At 41.4% G+C, this 16,102-nt stretch overlaps 1 protein-coding gene across 1 annotated transcript in view; it reads right to left on the bottom strand.

Annotated features, from left to right (window-relative positions):
* jak1 (Janus kinase 1) overlaps positions 1–3,564 on the bottom strand; it is a 51,285-nt gene extending 47,721 nt beyond the window's left edge. Inside the window, exon 1 of the mRNA XM_056604113.1 lies at positions 3,490–3,564. Within this exon, the coding sequence (XP_056460088.1) occupies positions 3,490–3,564 (75 nt within the window). The remainder of the gene's footprint in view (positions 1–3,489) is intronic.
* Between the last annotated feature and the right edge of the window lie 12,538 nt (positions 3,565–16,102).

The raw sequence follows: 16,102 nt of genomic DNA, 5'->3' as shown, positions 1-16,102 counted from the left end.
GCGCTAAAAAAAATTAAAACTGGTTTACGTTAACGCCGTTAATAACGCGTTAACTGACAGCACTAATATAAATTAGGGATGCACGATATATCGGCAGTGATATCGTTATCGGCCGATGTTAGTGATTTTTTACAGGCCTGAAAACGGGTCAGGGGTGAAAAAGGTGAGAAGGATATTATCCCTCTAGGGGGGTCCAATAGGGTCTAAATATCTTGCAAAACATGAATCTTATAGTGTGGCCAGTCTTCCGACAGTGTGACATGTTACATCGTGGTGGAATATCTGAGATTCGTGTTGTCTGAACGGTACGCACCGCTGGGTGACGAGTGGAAGACGGACTACGGAGAAGAGTGTCGCTAGCAATTGAAAACATCCGGGGCTGTAGCCCAGAAGAGTCCTTTTAAAACGGGGGTTTGGGGGTTTCTCCCCCGAGGAAATTTGAAAATCGGGCTGATGAACATGCAATTGTCACGTAGTTTGAGAAGTAAAGGAAAGACAAATCGTCATGTCTGACTCACGTCGGGGCAGGCCTACTGAATAGGTTAATGTTTACGTTATGGATAGGAAAGTGCACCACATAGGCCTACAGCAGCCAAAATGAGACATTAGAAAAGCCTGTAGCCAAATAAACACTCATGCGCCTAGATGTCCAGTGGACCGGGTTGAATTCACTGCGGGTCTCCTGAAGCAGTGCAAACTAGAGCAGCACTAAACAGCAATATCGACATGATGGGCTTTGCATAGAGAATCAAATTTGCAACATTTTGCAACTAATGATTCTAAATGTGCCCATTAATGTACAAGTCAGAATTTTGCGATTTTCACTGGCTACAATATTGCATCTGTCAGTTGTCAAATGTGCTGAACAAAATATTAAACTTCAATAATTGTTCCTAGTCAACTTATATAGTGCATTTATTTAAGCTCTCAACAGCATAACCATACAGCTTCGCCACATCGGCGGGAAAACACGGCACACGCAAAGTACATCCATGGAATCAGCCGTTCAAAACCAGTCTGCATGAATCCTATGACAACTGGATGGCAGGGGATGCGGAATAGGAATACACAGCAGGGGAGAACATGAGAGCCCCAGATCGCCGCATAGTAGTCTGGGTGCTTTAAGCGTGGAACAAGCTGGATACCGAGTGGGTGAAAAACTATGTGTGTGTCGTGTGTGTCACTCTGTTCGAGCCTGCATGAGAGTTCAATGTTGTCATTAGCTGTTACGTCTTTCTGACCAATCGCAGTTCAAGGCCGACCTGGGCTGTACCACTTCGGGAGGGGGCGCTCAGTTACTCCCCTCTAGACAAAATCGAATTGGTTGCGAGTCGCGACGTTGACCCGGCGCCCCCCGAAACGTTAACGGGCCACAGGGAATTCTCCCAACTCTCCCGATTACCACTCTGCGTGTGCGTGCGTGCGTGCCTGTGTGTGTGTGCAGGCGTTATTCAACTGCCTGGTAAACATGTAGGCCTACGGTAATATTCATACTGGTTTAAATAATGCATTTGATAGTAGGCTATTTCCCATCGTTGCTGAGCAAGAGTTTTGTTCGAAAGTTCAGTGATAGAAAACAAATAATAGCCCGGGCTATTGACGTTTTACGGTACCACGGCACCTACCCGATGTCAAGTGGACCGGGTTGAATTCACTGCGGGTCTCTCTTATATCCATCTTACCAAAGATATTTTGGTACTGTCCTTCTCAACACTCTCTGATCTCACTAAAAGGCTGGCAGCACGAAACAGCAATATCGACGAGATGCGCTATGCATAGAGAAGAAAGAATACCGACGTTGAAATTGCAACATTTTGCAACAAATTATTCTAAATCTGCCCTTACATGGACACGGCAGAATTTTGCGGTTTTCACTCGCAACATCTCTGGCTGCTGGTAATTCAATCACAAAGAAGTAAACTCTACGGGGCTATTTTCAGCATTATGTTTTTTTTACGGCACAGCGATCCGGGGCTATTCCCAAAAGATCCGGGGCTATAGCCTCGAATGCCCAGGTCTAACGACGCGCCGCATTCAAAGTTCTCCGTTGGGATGTCGGATGCGCATTGCAATTCTCCGCCCGATCGATCTTATATGTTGACAACAAAATATTTGTAAATAGTTTTGTAAATAAACTTCCAAACCTTTTAAAAATCCTATTTGGTATTTTATTGGTACTGTGCAAAGTAAACAACGTACAAAGTAAATAAGGTCCAAAGTCAAACCGAGTAGTGTTTCCGGAAATGATTTTGTTAGAGGACCAATCACAGCCATAGACATCATATAGGTAGACGCCCCCTTCGGCCTTGGACGGCATAAATCGTCGGCGCCATCTTGGTACGGGAGTAATTTCTTCTTCGGAGTGAAGATGCCTACTTCATGCGCCGCTTTGGGCTGCACCACCGTCAGGACGATTCAAACAAGATCGCAAGGAATTACCTTTCACAAGTAAGACTAAACAATTGTTTCTATTTGTAATTGTAAAATTCAGTCATGTCACGTAGATCATGTGTTATGTTGAGAGCTAAGAGCTGTTGAGACAGCTAAGTTGCCGCCAGAATCAGACTATAGCTAGTCTAACGTGAAATGGACATGGTTAGCAAAGCCTTATTCTATCGTTCGTTAACAGGAGATAATATTGTCAAGAAATATAGGATATACAGTATATATATATATATAATCTACCACTACTTGCTTGTGAGTAATTACAATGTATGTATAATGTAATTATATAGCATTTATGGTCGCGACGGAAAGCTGCGTTTCGGCTGAGCGACTGGCCTTAATTTCTCTGTGATGTATTTAAAAAAGAGACTAGATTAAAACAAAAAAATATGTAATGGTTCTACAATATATGAAGGTGTCACGTAATGAATGAAACTACGGAAAAAATGTCACGATACTCTACATGCACCTGTGAGATGCACCTGCAGTCAGTCGCCGGCCGAAATTGACGTTTTAAACGTTATTTCTATTTAAATGTTTTGTTTTTTTAAAGATACATCTGTATTATGAATCTGACTGACTGGCTAGCTAACCTTTCTCGCAATTTTAAGGTTTCCCAAAGAGAAGCAGTTGAGGAGACAGTGGGAAGTGGCTGTGAAAAGGGAATACTTTTCTGCCAATGAGAGGTCAATGCTCTGTAGCCAGCACTTTCAGCCGGAGGTTGATGGTCCGATGTGGTGTCACACCGAGCACTTCAGGGAATGTGGCACCACAGGATGAGACCGTGTCCCTGTCGTCTGTAGAGATGTCCTCTCCCTCTGAAACGGAAGAGCTTGAGGTGCCCTTCGTGAATGTCTCTGCGTTGATTGGGGACCACAGCTACTTGCCAACCCGCTTTGGTGGCCTAGTGGAAATCGCACTGGTCTACATTGCAGGGTTTGTGGTGCGGCAGGTTTTGAGAAAGCTGTCCTGTGGTGCGTGCCGTGCTAGCCTGGTGACAGATGCTTCACGCGCATCTTTCGACGAGAACTACCACCTGCTGACTCTGAAGAACAAAGGAGGGCTGATGATTCCTTCAGAGGGGACAGTGAAGGTGGTCAGGTCAGCAGAGCGGTTCATTCGCCAGCCTGCATCAGGGCAAGCTGGACAGATGATGTGTTTCTCCTCAAGGAGCACATTCAGGACACACAATTTGGCATTGAAAACCACCACTTTGCACTGTTGTCCTTGGTTGTGTCTGTATTTCACAAGATCAGGCTGCACCACATTGCAAAACTGAGCACACTGCAATTACAGTCTGGCAACAGTCGAAAAAAGCTCAGCAAGACAATACTTTTTAAAGGGTTCTAGCCTAGATTCAATTATTTTATTATATCATATATTGTGTGAAATTTTATATTGTGTCAATTGCACTGCATAGATGTGAAAATGTTATGAGCATGATTGTATATTATGTCAAATTGTACAAATGTACAAATATATATATATATATATATATATATATATATATACTTAAAATATATTATATTATATTGTTTCACATATTATATATATCATATATATGTTATTCAATTGCACATTATACTGAGTCATTATATTATATTGTATTATATATATGCTATGTTATTTATATTACAGTTCAACTATTGAGATGTGTATGTATATATTGAGATGTGTATATTTTTACTGCTATAGAAATATATAGCTTTTTTTGGTAATGTTGACTTGTGAAATAAATGTGTATTGCCAATTGCACAGTTCAAGGTTTCTTAATGCACATACTTGAAAAGGAACTATTAAACTATGAAAAACACACTGACTGCCAGTTTCTCACTATTTGATGTATGCTCTTTCTCTTAATGATGGTCAAGACGTAGTAACTAAAGAAGCACTATTTCGATAGTTTATAGATCTTCTCAGTATTTTCAAAGTGCACGGGCTGTGCAAGAAAAGTGAGCGTTTATCATAGACCCATGCACATGTATGACTGGCGATTTAACTAGCGAGATTCAAAGTAACGTAGAGGCAAATCTTTTTCACACACTTCACGTAGAGCATAAACCCTTGAATACTCCATGAAATTGGTTGCGAAATGTAAAAGGTTATCGTGATTTTTATCCAGATAAACCGCAGCTCCTGGCAACTTGCGCTTGTTTGACACGTCTGACAGACCTCTGGCTTCAGAGAGCTCCCGTACCAATATGGCGGCGACGAGTTTCGCCGAGGCAACGGGCTGAAGCAGTGTAGGCGGCGTCTACCTATATGATGTCTATGATCACAGCCCTTACCGTCTCTGTTGCGACGACTGATAGTTAAAAAATATTGGATGCGCACGTAAACTACGGAGAGGTTCTCCGACAGGCTCTCCGTGTCTAAGTACAGCACTTTACGGAGGACTATAAACTGGCCGGCCTCTGAACCTACCCCCCCCCCCCCTAAATATTTTTTCATCGAATCTACACGATTCATGGAGGTCACCTATTTTGGTTTCAAAACGGCGAATTTCGCCGAAAGGTGAGTGATTTTCATGCCTGTTAACATATCAGCATCGGCCCGATAAGTAAAACTGGTCCGATATTAACAGCCGATATTTATTTCCTAGTCTAGTTGCCGTTGTGTGTTTTTTGCCCATGCGCAGCTTGTTTGGTCATGTGACATTAGCTGTGTTCGAAATCGATCCCTTTACACTCGTTCCCTATTCCCTATATAGTGCACATGATATAGTGCACTATATAGGGAATAGGGAACGAGAATTCGGACACTACGCTGAACATTTCTAAACGTCATTTGCGTCGGTAAATGCGCCGGGTATTTGTGAGACGCAGACAGATGCGCCCACATCATGTAAACAAACCAGGCACTCACGAGGAAAGCTGGAGGTTGTATTGATGTTGAATGTTACATTTCCTTGTTCAAGTATTTTTTTTATTAATTTGGAATGTTAAATATTCTATGTTAAATCCCAAATAAATTGTTGACATTTCTAAACGAAAGCCGGAGACTCCATCATTAAATGTAGTTTTCGCGGTTATTCAGCTTCTTCTTTTCCTCCGGAAAAACACGACCGCATTGCATTGTGGTATACGGGAGTAACATGTAGGGAACATCGTATGTACTAGAGCCCGACCGATATAGAATCTTTAAGGCCGATACCGATACGAATATTTTGTGATTTAAAAATCCGATATGCCGATAAATCGGCCGATATATATATATATATTTTTTTTTTAAAAATCCAGAAACGCGCAACAAACAAACACATTTCCCTAACATTGGTTATTTGTAGTTATCCTTTAAATCCTTTTCACTCTCAGCTAACACGTAACAACAGGAAAACTGGACATGGTAGTCATGAATTAAGTCATGCTTATCGACTTTAGAGAATTGAGTCGATAAGCATGACTTATCGACTCAATTCTCAATTCTCGATTCTTTTAATTGTTATTCAAGCAATGTATGTCTCGTGACAGTTGCCAACTTGCCATGAACACACTTGCACACATGAACAACACCGATGATCTCCGTCGATCTCCGTCATTCACTATGCCTAACTGGCTGAATCAGCGGGTTTGGCCGTTAGAGCGCCCTCTGGTGGACAACCTTTTTTTTTTTTTTTTTTTTTCATTTATCGGCCATTATAAATGCCGATACCGAATAGTTTGAAAAATGCCTAATATCGGCCGATAATAACGGCCTGCCGATATATCGGTCGGGCTCTAGTATGTACCCTATTTTAAGTCCACTATATAGTGTCCTATATAGTGGACCACTGAGAATTCGAACACCCTACAAAATGGCGTGCACCCTATTTAGTTTAGTTAATTTATCCATGATAGGGAACGATTTCGAACACAGCTATTGTCAGTGACGCAGCCAGAGATGCACGGAGAGGCAGTACAGGAGTGTTTGTCACCTTAACTGAAAAGAATCAATGTCGGCGGTTTGGATGTTTTTTACGGTCTCAAATGAAGGTACTCGAATTGCAATATGCAGTACTTGCAAAGCCGAAGTAATGTGCGGAGGATGCCGTGTCAAATCATTATATACATTATCGTAGCGAAATACAGTTTCTGTTGCGTTTTATTTGGCGTTCCGTAATCCGGATCAACAGTAGGGCTAGAACCGAGTGAAAAGACTACAACTAACCTCTCTTGATATATTTGATTTAGCCTATTTCACAGATTTGAGTTGAAATTGACTTAAACTTGAAACACTTTTTGTAATTTATTAGACAAGTGTCTGGTTTCCATGAATATTGGCAAATTTGATTTAAGTTATAAAACCTTGTCAAGATATTTTGATTTGTGATCCAAACTTTTTCATAGATGCAAGTTGTAAAGGTAGCCTAAAACTAACACTGTTAGTAACGTGTGTTTGTTATGGATGCCCTGTAACTTGTTGAAGAAACAATGTATTTCGAAGTTTTGGTAAATAAAGAAAGAAATAACTTTTTCATATTTACAGTGTTTACATGTTCTTCAGTATACAAAATCATCATAGAAACTTGTTTTTATACCAATATCGATATCGGTAAATATCGGTTATCGGCCGTAACAGCAATTTTAATATCGGATATCGGTATCGGTCAGAATTTTCATATCGGTGCATCCCTAATATAAATATATATATATATATATATATATATATATATATATTTTTTTTTTTTTTTCAGTGGCGGCTAGTGGTTTTTAAAGTGAGGAAGGAAGGACGGCGCGCTTGGTTGCCTTTGGCCTGCTTGCACTGTTAGTTGTGTATGGTTGCATAACTATGCAAGACTCAAGTTGGTTCAGGGTCAGGGGTTGACACTAGGGCTGTCAACGAATATTCGAAGTTCGAATATTCGTTCGAAATGCATCCAAAAACGCGAATTCGAACGTGAAAATTAATATTCGAATGTGAAAAAACACTCCCGCGGTACAAGCGCCTCTATCTGCTTTGTGATGAGCCTCTGTCTGTTCGCGATGTCCCTCATAATATTCGAATGTGAAAAAACACTCCCGCGGTACAAGTGTAACAGACTAGTATTGTGAAGAGCGAATGTATTTTATCCCCTCGGGGTTTCCGTACTTGGATATAGGTATTCCAGCTCTCACGCTGTGACTGGGTGACTTCTGATAGGTACTAAGTAAACGAGACTATTTTCCCTTCCACGCTTGTGTCATTCTTGTCATATAAATATCTAAGTGCCAACGCTCGGTTACACAAGCGCCTATCTGCTTTGTGAGTGAGCCTCTGTCTGTTCGCGATGTCCCTCATAATATTCGAATGTGAAAAAACACTCCCGCGGTACAAGCGCCTAACTGCTTTGTGAATGAGCCTCCGTCTGTTCGCGATGTCCCTCGTTTTAAAGTAAGGAAATGCCCAGCAGGAAGCCGCCGCCCTATATATAGGATATATATATATCCCACTAATTTGAACCATGGTTTTGTCGCATTATTGACATATTGACGGCAACTGCGTAAAATAGGCAACCAGATATTCGAATAGTTCGAATTCGTGATTTTTTTCCAAACGAATATTCGAATGTCATTTTTGAGCAATTTTGACAGCCCTAGTTGACACTAAGGTTTCAAAAGCACTTGCCCATCGGGCAAGTACAGGTCAGGTTCAACTTGCCCGAATGTAATGTTCACTTGCCCAAATTATAATCAGAATCGTGAACGGGCCTCTTTTTGCCAGGCACCCGGCCTGGTTTTGGGGGGGGCTCAGAAAAATCATCCTAGCTCAGAGACTGAAGCTGAATGTTGGCTTCCACACATGTTGTGTTTAAAAAATAACAAACTTCTCTTTGTTTACTTATTTATCGAGCGGTCACATCGTGCCATGAAGTGATTTCAGTCCACCGTTGCAACCTATTAAAGCTATCGCCAAGTTATATGTAGACCTGCATGATTTGATGCAAATGTACTTAACTAAATGTCAGAGGTAGTAGCAAAGATATGTCTTTTTTAACTTTCAAGTTTCTTGTAGCTCCAACTATCACAATCGCGTTTCTAGTTGGGTTGTCAGTCACGATACTGGATTTTCTAACTTCAACACTATTCCTGGAAAATGATCGATATTCTATACCATTTTCGATATCGGGGGAAAAGTTTTTTTCAGGAAAGAACATACCCAAAGTAAATAGATTATATCTCCACAACTGCAAGGGCCATAATGTCATCTTTGGGCCAAAAGAAAGATTGTTGTGCATGTGAAATATTTAATGGGGATAATACTTGGTTAAAGTGAATAAAGCCATGGAACACAGCATAAGTGGAAGATAACATTTCCACCTGAAATAATTATCAGTATCAGTTGGTCGTTATCAGTTGGGAGCGCTGTCTTACTATGAGACACAAATAAAGGTAGATATCTTACAATTTTGACACTTGACACCTCTATTTAAAGTTCAGGGCAATCGAATGCACCAAGCCAAACACTCGCAAATAAATATATGGCCACTAGATTGCGCTGAAGAATATGTTTTATGATTGAAGGCAATTTACCTATTTCCTAAGAAACCTTCTCTTATTCATTGATTGAAAACACCATGTAAAGTTGCAAAATTTGGCCCAGATACTGGATAATCTGTTTATGGTGGTTTTATTCGATCAGAATCAACTTTGTGGACAACGATCACAAAGGTAATACTTCATTTTTGGTTGTTAAAAGAAAAGGGGACGTTTCTTCTTAAGTTGTTATTTGCGAGTTTTAGTCACAGAATGATATGGTTTGGACTGTTGGAATAAGTGGAGGCTCAGCTTTCATGTAATATATACAGTAGTTTGTGAGGGTCCAATTTCGTGAAAAAGATCGCTATTGCTGTGTGCATGTGCACAGTTATGAAACCCAAAACCGTGTTCTTGACTTTCCTTGATAATTTGCCTCAATCCAAAGTACTTCCAAACTGCACTCCTCCATCACTACTCCATTGAACTTCTACCTAAACCGTTCGCGGAGGTGCTGCACTTGAGATGCTAGCTGTGTTGGCTAACCTTTAGCGAATCACTGCCAGAGACCGCACTGCGAGTGAGTGACAGAAGGCGGGGCTATATTCGCACTGAAGCGATGCGTGTCTGTTAACTCGCTTTCCGAGAGAAGAGAAGACAGCGCGCTGATCAATTGCAAATACTTATATTTTGTGTGGTTTACCGGAACAAAAGGTTGTTCTGCAGTTTCTAAAAACATTTGAATAAATAGCTTTTATATTAACATCCACCTAAAATCCACTTGCCCGTTCGGGCAACCAGAAAAAATCTCAACCTGCCCAAACATTTTTTTTACTTGCCCCGGGCAAGCGGGCAACCGTTAGTGTCAACCCCTGAGGGTGTTTTGGTAAATTACAAAATAGCAAGGTGGGATAATAATGTGAATTGATACAAATCCAACAGTGGCAGCATTGTACTTTTTTTGTCAAATCAGGCCTACTCTTAATTTATAAAACTAAATTTAACTTTTTTTGCCCATCATTGGGCCTATTTTTGCCCTCAATGACTGAAGCTATTGGTGTTAATTTGGCTATGTTTATTATCATTCACTAACACTAACTCACAGTCAGAGTAACAAACAATTAAAAGAACAACAAGAACATGATTTCACAACTATTTACATGGGCTGTAAGCCTAACATTGTTTGAGGCAAATGTGGATGTTAATGGATGTTTCAGAATGTTGGTCAGTGTGTCAAGCCAATTAAGATTGAGGGACTTGATTTATAGATCTTCGCGGGCTTCGCAGCTCGGCCCGGGCAGCCCTGCCCGGCCGCGGGCTCCGCAGCCCGACCACGGGCTACGGAAACGTCAATATAAGCAAACAGAGCCACACTGTACCGCAACGAAAAGTAGCGCACCGTTCGGTGGAAACGAGGCAGACGACTGAGCGGGTTCGTTGATTCTCGTAGCATACACTGCTCCACAGCCAGGACTCCTATGGCAAGCCGTATTGTCATTTATTTTGCCAAGTCAAAACTCAAATTCAAGATACCTATAACCAGTGGTGTAGTCTACGTGATACGCAGGTATACGCCGTATACCCACTAGGAACGCACCAGGATTGTGACAGATCTTTCACTTCTGTGTTTATTTTTCGCAAATACCGGTTGGGTATAACGGCAATAAAATACTTTAAGCAGGGGAAATTATCTCCTACATTCACCATTCATAAAATTCCCCCTGCGCGCTCTGCCCTGTCTCTGTAACGAAGCGCGAAGCTGCCCATGCGTCTCTTCACGTTAGTTGGCGGGCCGAGCCCCTCCTTCTCGCGTGTGTGTGCGTCTGCATGCGCGCGTGTGTGTCTGTGTCTGTGTGTGTCTGTCTGTGTGTGTGTGTGTGTGTGTGAGTGTGTGTGTCCAGTCCTCCCATATTAATGTGTAAACCACATAATAAGTAGTCAACAGAAGACAATGTTTTAATCCCACTTTATATCTCCTTGTTACTTTTAGATGAGAACCCCTGGCCAGCCTTTCAGACTTGGTGTCAGGCTAGGGAATTTAAAAACAGGCATCCTTGGTTAGAGTGGAGGGGAAAAGAGTTAGGTAAATGTCAGCCAACATACAGTTGGTATACACAATTGAAATTCATAATGTTAATCACTATGCAAATGAGAGTATAGCTAATTCATGGTCATTTTTAAGGTGCAGTAATTTCACACTTTTACACAATTCAATTACTGTATGGTATGTTAGATAACAACAGTAAGAGCTCAAATTAGAGCAATTGAAAGAGTGAAACATTAGAGCAATTGAAAGAGTGAAACATTAGTCTCCTGTCATCTCCTTCTCATGCACTGGTTAGCCATGGTTGTAAAGAGTTCATTAAATTATTATTGAGTAGATTTTGTCCTTGTTTAGCATGTGCCACCTATTGCTACTATAGATATACAAAGGACAACTCGTCATTTTTGTGTTGTATTTGTTCATACTGTTATTAAAACGGATAAACCTACTCAGCTTTCCATGATTGCTCAAAATCGTTATACTCTTAAATCAGTGGGTTGTAGACCCCTGCGTTAGTGAGTGTGGTGCGACACCCCATAAGTCCCACGCGTACCGGTGGGACGGGATTGTACGAGGCTGGGAGGGAATCATCACAGTATACCCACTACAATAAAATAGACTACACCACTGTCTATAACGTCATTTACAACAAAAATTCAGGATATCTGTAATTTGATTTTGACTAGGCGGAATGAAAGTGACAGATATCTACAATTTTAGATATCTCTAAATAAAATTCCTTTCAAGATATCTACAACTTGATAATAGATATCTACAATTAAATTATGACTATCCGTAACTCCAGTTAGAGATATCTACAACGTGATTTTGACTAGTCGTAACTCCAGTTAGAGATGTCGTAACTCCAGTTAGAAATATCTACAACGTCATTTTGCCTAGTCAAAACTTAATTTAAGATATCTGAAAAGGGACATGTAGATATCTTGAATTTATGTGAATTAAAGATATCTTGCACTGGAATTATGACTAGTCAGAATCAAATTGTAGATATCTCAAACTGGAATTACAGATATCTACAATTCAGTTGCAGATATCCGTAATTCACAAAGTGGATATCCGCAACTGAATTGTAGATATCTGCAATGAGAAACCCCATAGACATGAATGGCGAAAATGACGTCATTTTTCCTAGGAGGAATGACTTTGTGGATATCTGAAATGACAATTGTGGATAGGAGGAATGTAGTTGCGGATATCCGAAATGTTAGTTTTGACTAGGCGAAACTGAATTGCTGATATCTGCAACACATATCCAGTCTAGCGAATTTATGTCAAATCGGCTTGCCATAGGACTCCTGCTTATTGGTTCATAGCGCAGCCAGTGCTCCAGCCTATTCATGAATAGACGTAGGTGGGATCCAGATCCCTTAGCTAGTCACACCCACTTCTCCTCTCTCCCATTGTACCCCATGTTATTCACCGGCCGCCAACACTTTCGGGGAAATAAATGGGAGTCAATGGAGGCTGAGGGAGGTACGTCCTCCCTGAAATTGTCAATAGGCGATAGGGGGTGTAAAAATGTCCTTTTACCCAGGGAAATGAACATTAGATATACAAAGGCATTAAAGTAGTCATATTTAAGGGCATTCATTCATTACAGTGGTCTGGACAATCTACTTTTTTTTTCTCAACAATGTTAAGGAGGATCTTCCTCCCTCTCCTCACTGGAGATGCCTCCACACAGACAGACAGAGACAGAGAGACTAAATAACCAAATTGTCAATCAAGTAACCTCATCACTACATGTAACTGAGCCGGAGTATACCAGAGAATGTCTCATAAGAAGAGAACTGGCACTCTGGTAACTTCCGGTTTCTGAAATGGTTGCGATAACTAGGGCTGCAACAACGAATCGATAAAATCGATAAAAATCTATTACTAAATGCGTTGGCAACGAATTTGGTCGTCGATTCGTTGTGTCGCGCGATTAATAAGTTACTCATAGGCGCAGCACTGTTTACAGCCAGCCGCCGACAGGTTGGTTCACGGTTCATGCACGCCCACAGCGAGCTTTAGTGTGAGCGACCACAGCTTGTATTTTGGTCATATCTTAAAACTGGACTGTAGGCCTGCATAAAAGTGTTGTACCTTCACTGTCTTTGGGTTAAAAAAACTCCTTCAACTCAGTATCTGTCTAGTCCAACCGAAAACTCTGTCAGCTGCTGCTGCTGCAGACGTTGTGCAGACGGGCTCGGAGTCGGCACCGCGTGCATCAACAGCAGGGGTTAATCTAAACCGGGAAAGAGGGGCGCTGCGCCTCCTTGTTTCAACCCAGCGCCTCCTTGTCGAAAATTTTAAATGACTTAAAATCTCCCGGAATGGAGAGCGAGCGAGCAAGACCGCGCACAGGAGACAGACGTGCTCCTAACCACGTTCGTAACTGTGTAGCGAGCGCGCAGCACAGCAGAGAGGGATCTAGACACTGTGCATGATGCAGTGTGCACGTGAGCCTCAGGCGCCTCCTGATTGGCCTGGATCGGTAAGTCAACCAATCAGTTTACAGTGTAGGCGGGCTTTTATCTCTTCTCCCGAACCAAATTTATCAGTTCAGTGAATCTGAGAGTGTCTGAGAAGAAAGAAAATATAGCGTTTGGTGACTTAGCTTAGTGTTTTTAAAATGTCGTGCCGCGGGGTGAAGAAAAGCAAGGATTGTCTTGCAAATTTTCAAAAGCTCCGCACCGCGGAAGGGGGGGGAACTCCCCCCCCCGTCAACAATCGCTCCATACCCCCCCCCCCCCCCCCGTCAACAATCGCTCCATACCCTCCCCCCCCCCCCGTCAACAATCCTCTGCCTAGGGCCCCCACACTCCCTAGAATCGCCCCTACCCTCGCCATTGATGTTTTCCCCCTTGTGAATTTTTTCTAGAAAAACCCCTGAACAGTCATTCAAAGCAGCGGTAGTAATCACACAACCGGACGGTGTAGAAAGTCCCGTCAGTAAAAAATAGTAATGCAGTTTTTAAATCCATGTTAAAATCGGCAGGATATAGAGCTAGTTAGCTTAAAAAAAACAACTAACCAATGGTCACAAACAGTGTCAAATGTGATGTGTTCAGGTCGGCTCAGTAATATGATTGATGTGTTCAAATGCAGCAGAAAAAAAAAAATAATAATTGAGATTTTGGTGAAAACTTGTTTTCCCAGTAGGGGTGTGACGAGATCTCGTGCCACGAGAACTCGCGAGATTAAACTCGACGATATTACCCGTCACGTTAAAAATCGGTCTTGCGAGATTTGTGATTTATCCAAACTTCTATTTGTCGAATGTGGGGGCAAAAAAAAACTGTTCGAAAATTGTTCCCCATCACGGATATGGTGTACTATTTAGGGTGCTCGCCATTTTGTAGTGGTGTTCGAATTCTCAGTGGTTAATTTCATGCACTATATAGTGCACTTAAAATACCCACAATTTGAGTGTACATACGATGTAGCCTACATTAGGGCTGAACGATTTCAGGAAAAGATTGCATTGCGATTTTTCTGGCAGATATTGCGATTTCGATTTACTTCACGATTTTCTTCAAATCAAGCTTCAGTGCAATATTCATTATGTACAGTAATATTTACAAACATGACATCATACCATTAAAACATTACATGCCATTACTCTAATGTAAGAATGAAAACTAAAGTTAAGAATTTATTTTAAATGTATTTATTAAGAAACATAAATGTAAACTAAAGTCCTTGACCAATTGCAGTTGTTACAAATGAACTAAAAGAGCCATCTTTGACTGTCTTAACTTAGAAAAGTACTACTACTTTTTAAGACAGTCAAAGATGGCTCTTTTAGTTAATTCGTGCATTAGAGTATAACAACAAAGAGAGAGACGTCAGAGAACCCAACGCAGTCTATTCATAATATTGTAATGACCACGGAAGAGGCAGTGAATGAAGTATTGAATAGACAGAGATTTATTAGATAGGCCTACCTAATAAACCGTTGGAACACACAAGACCGGAAATATAGCAACTCCGGTAAACAAACCCCGAGAAGCCCAATCCCTATGAGAGCTCCCCGCGCTACGGCCGTCCGGCGGTGCACAGAGCTTTTGCCCGTGATATTATATATACAAATATTATATTACGATACTATTATATAGAGCTCCGGGAGTCGCAAACGGCAACATTCACTTTCTCCTCCATGCTGCAGTTCACCCCGGACTGAACTGCACTGAGTTTGACGGTTGAACGCTGATTGGCTGTTACGTTACACATGTGACTCAGTGGCCACGCTGTTGAACGCATGTTAACCATTCCAACGCCGGTAAACAAACGCCGGTAAACAAACCCCTCGAAGAGAGCTCCCAGCCCTACAGCCATCCGGAGGCTCACTCAGCTTTTGGCCATGATATTATCTATAAAATTATATTATATTAATTCGCCCGATTCGCGTCTCTACGTTGACGCGTGAACGCACAGTAAAACCGAAAAAAACGTGTCTTTGGCGATCCCGAGATCGCGTTGTCTGAAATCGCAATTTCGATCAGAAAACGATAAATCGTTCAGCCCTAGCCTACATGTTACTCCCGTATACCACAATGCAATAGGGCTGTCAATCCTCCCCTCAAATCATATTCGAATTTCTAATGCTTCTTATGTTGAATATTCGAATAATATTCGAATATTTAAATGTTTTTTTTATTTTATTTTTTTATATCATTATGTACACCGATACCATCTTATTATTAGGCATACGTCCCGCGTCCACTAGAGGGTGCGTCAACCAAATCTGTTATGTAACATTTGCAACAAGTTTTACCAAATCAATACAAAACTTATATAAATAGGTAAGATATAACGCCAGAAATATTCAAGCAATGCTGTTTAATGAAGAAGCTCGGCAACATTCTCGGCAGTGTGGCTTTTTTTTAATTCTGTAGTTTGGAGAACGATATCCTTCATTTCCCAGTCCTTGTTTATGAAATGTGCCGTGACCGTCACATATGAGTCCGTGGCCACTGATGTCCATCCATCTGTGGTTAGGGCGATCGATTGTCCACTAATAATTTCACGGATGTTTTCTTTAGTGGTATCATACAGCTTTACAATTCTGTTGGTAATTGTCCCACGAGAGGGAACGTGTACCGTGGCTCAATCTCGCGGATGAACTCCTTAAACCCGTCCCCCTGCGAGATGTTAACTGGCCTCATATCTTTGC

The sequence above is a fragment of the Gadus chalcogrammus genome, chromosome 12 (assembly GCF_026213295.1).
Source record: "Gadus chalcogrammus isolate NIFS_2021 chromosome 12, NIFS_Gcha_1.0, whole genome shotgun sequence".
NCBI classification, from domain to species: Eukaryota; Metazoa; Chordata; class Actinopteri; order Gadiformes; family Gadidae; genus Gadus; species Gadus chalcogrammus.
Note: the sequence above shows the minus strand (reverse complement) of the source record. Positions and strands in the feature narration are given on the sequence as shown.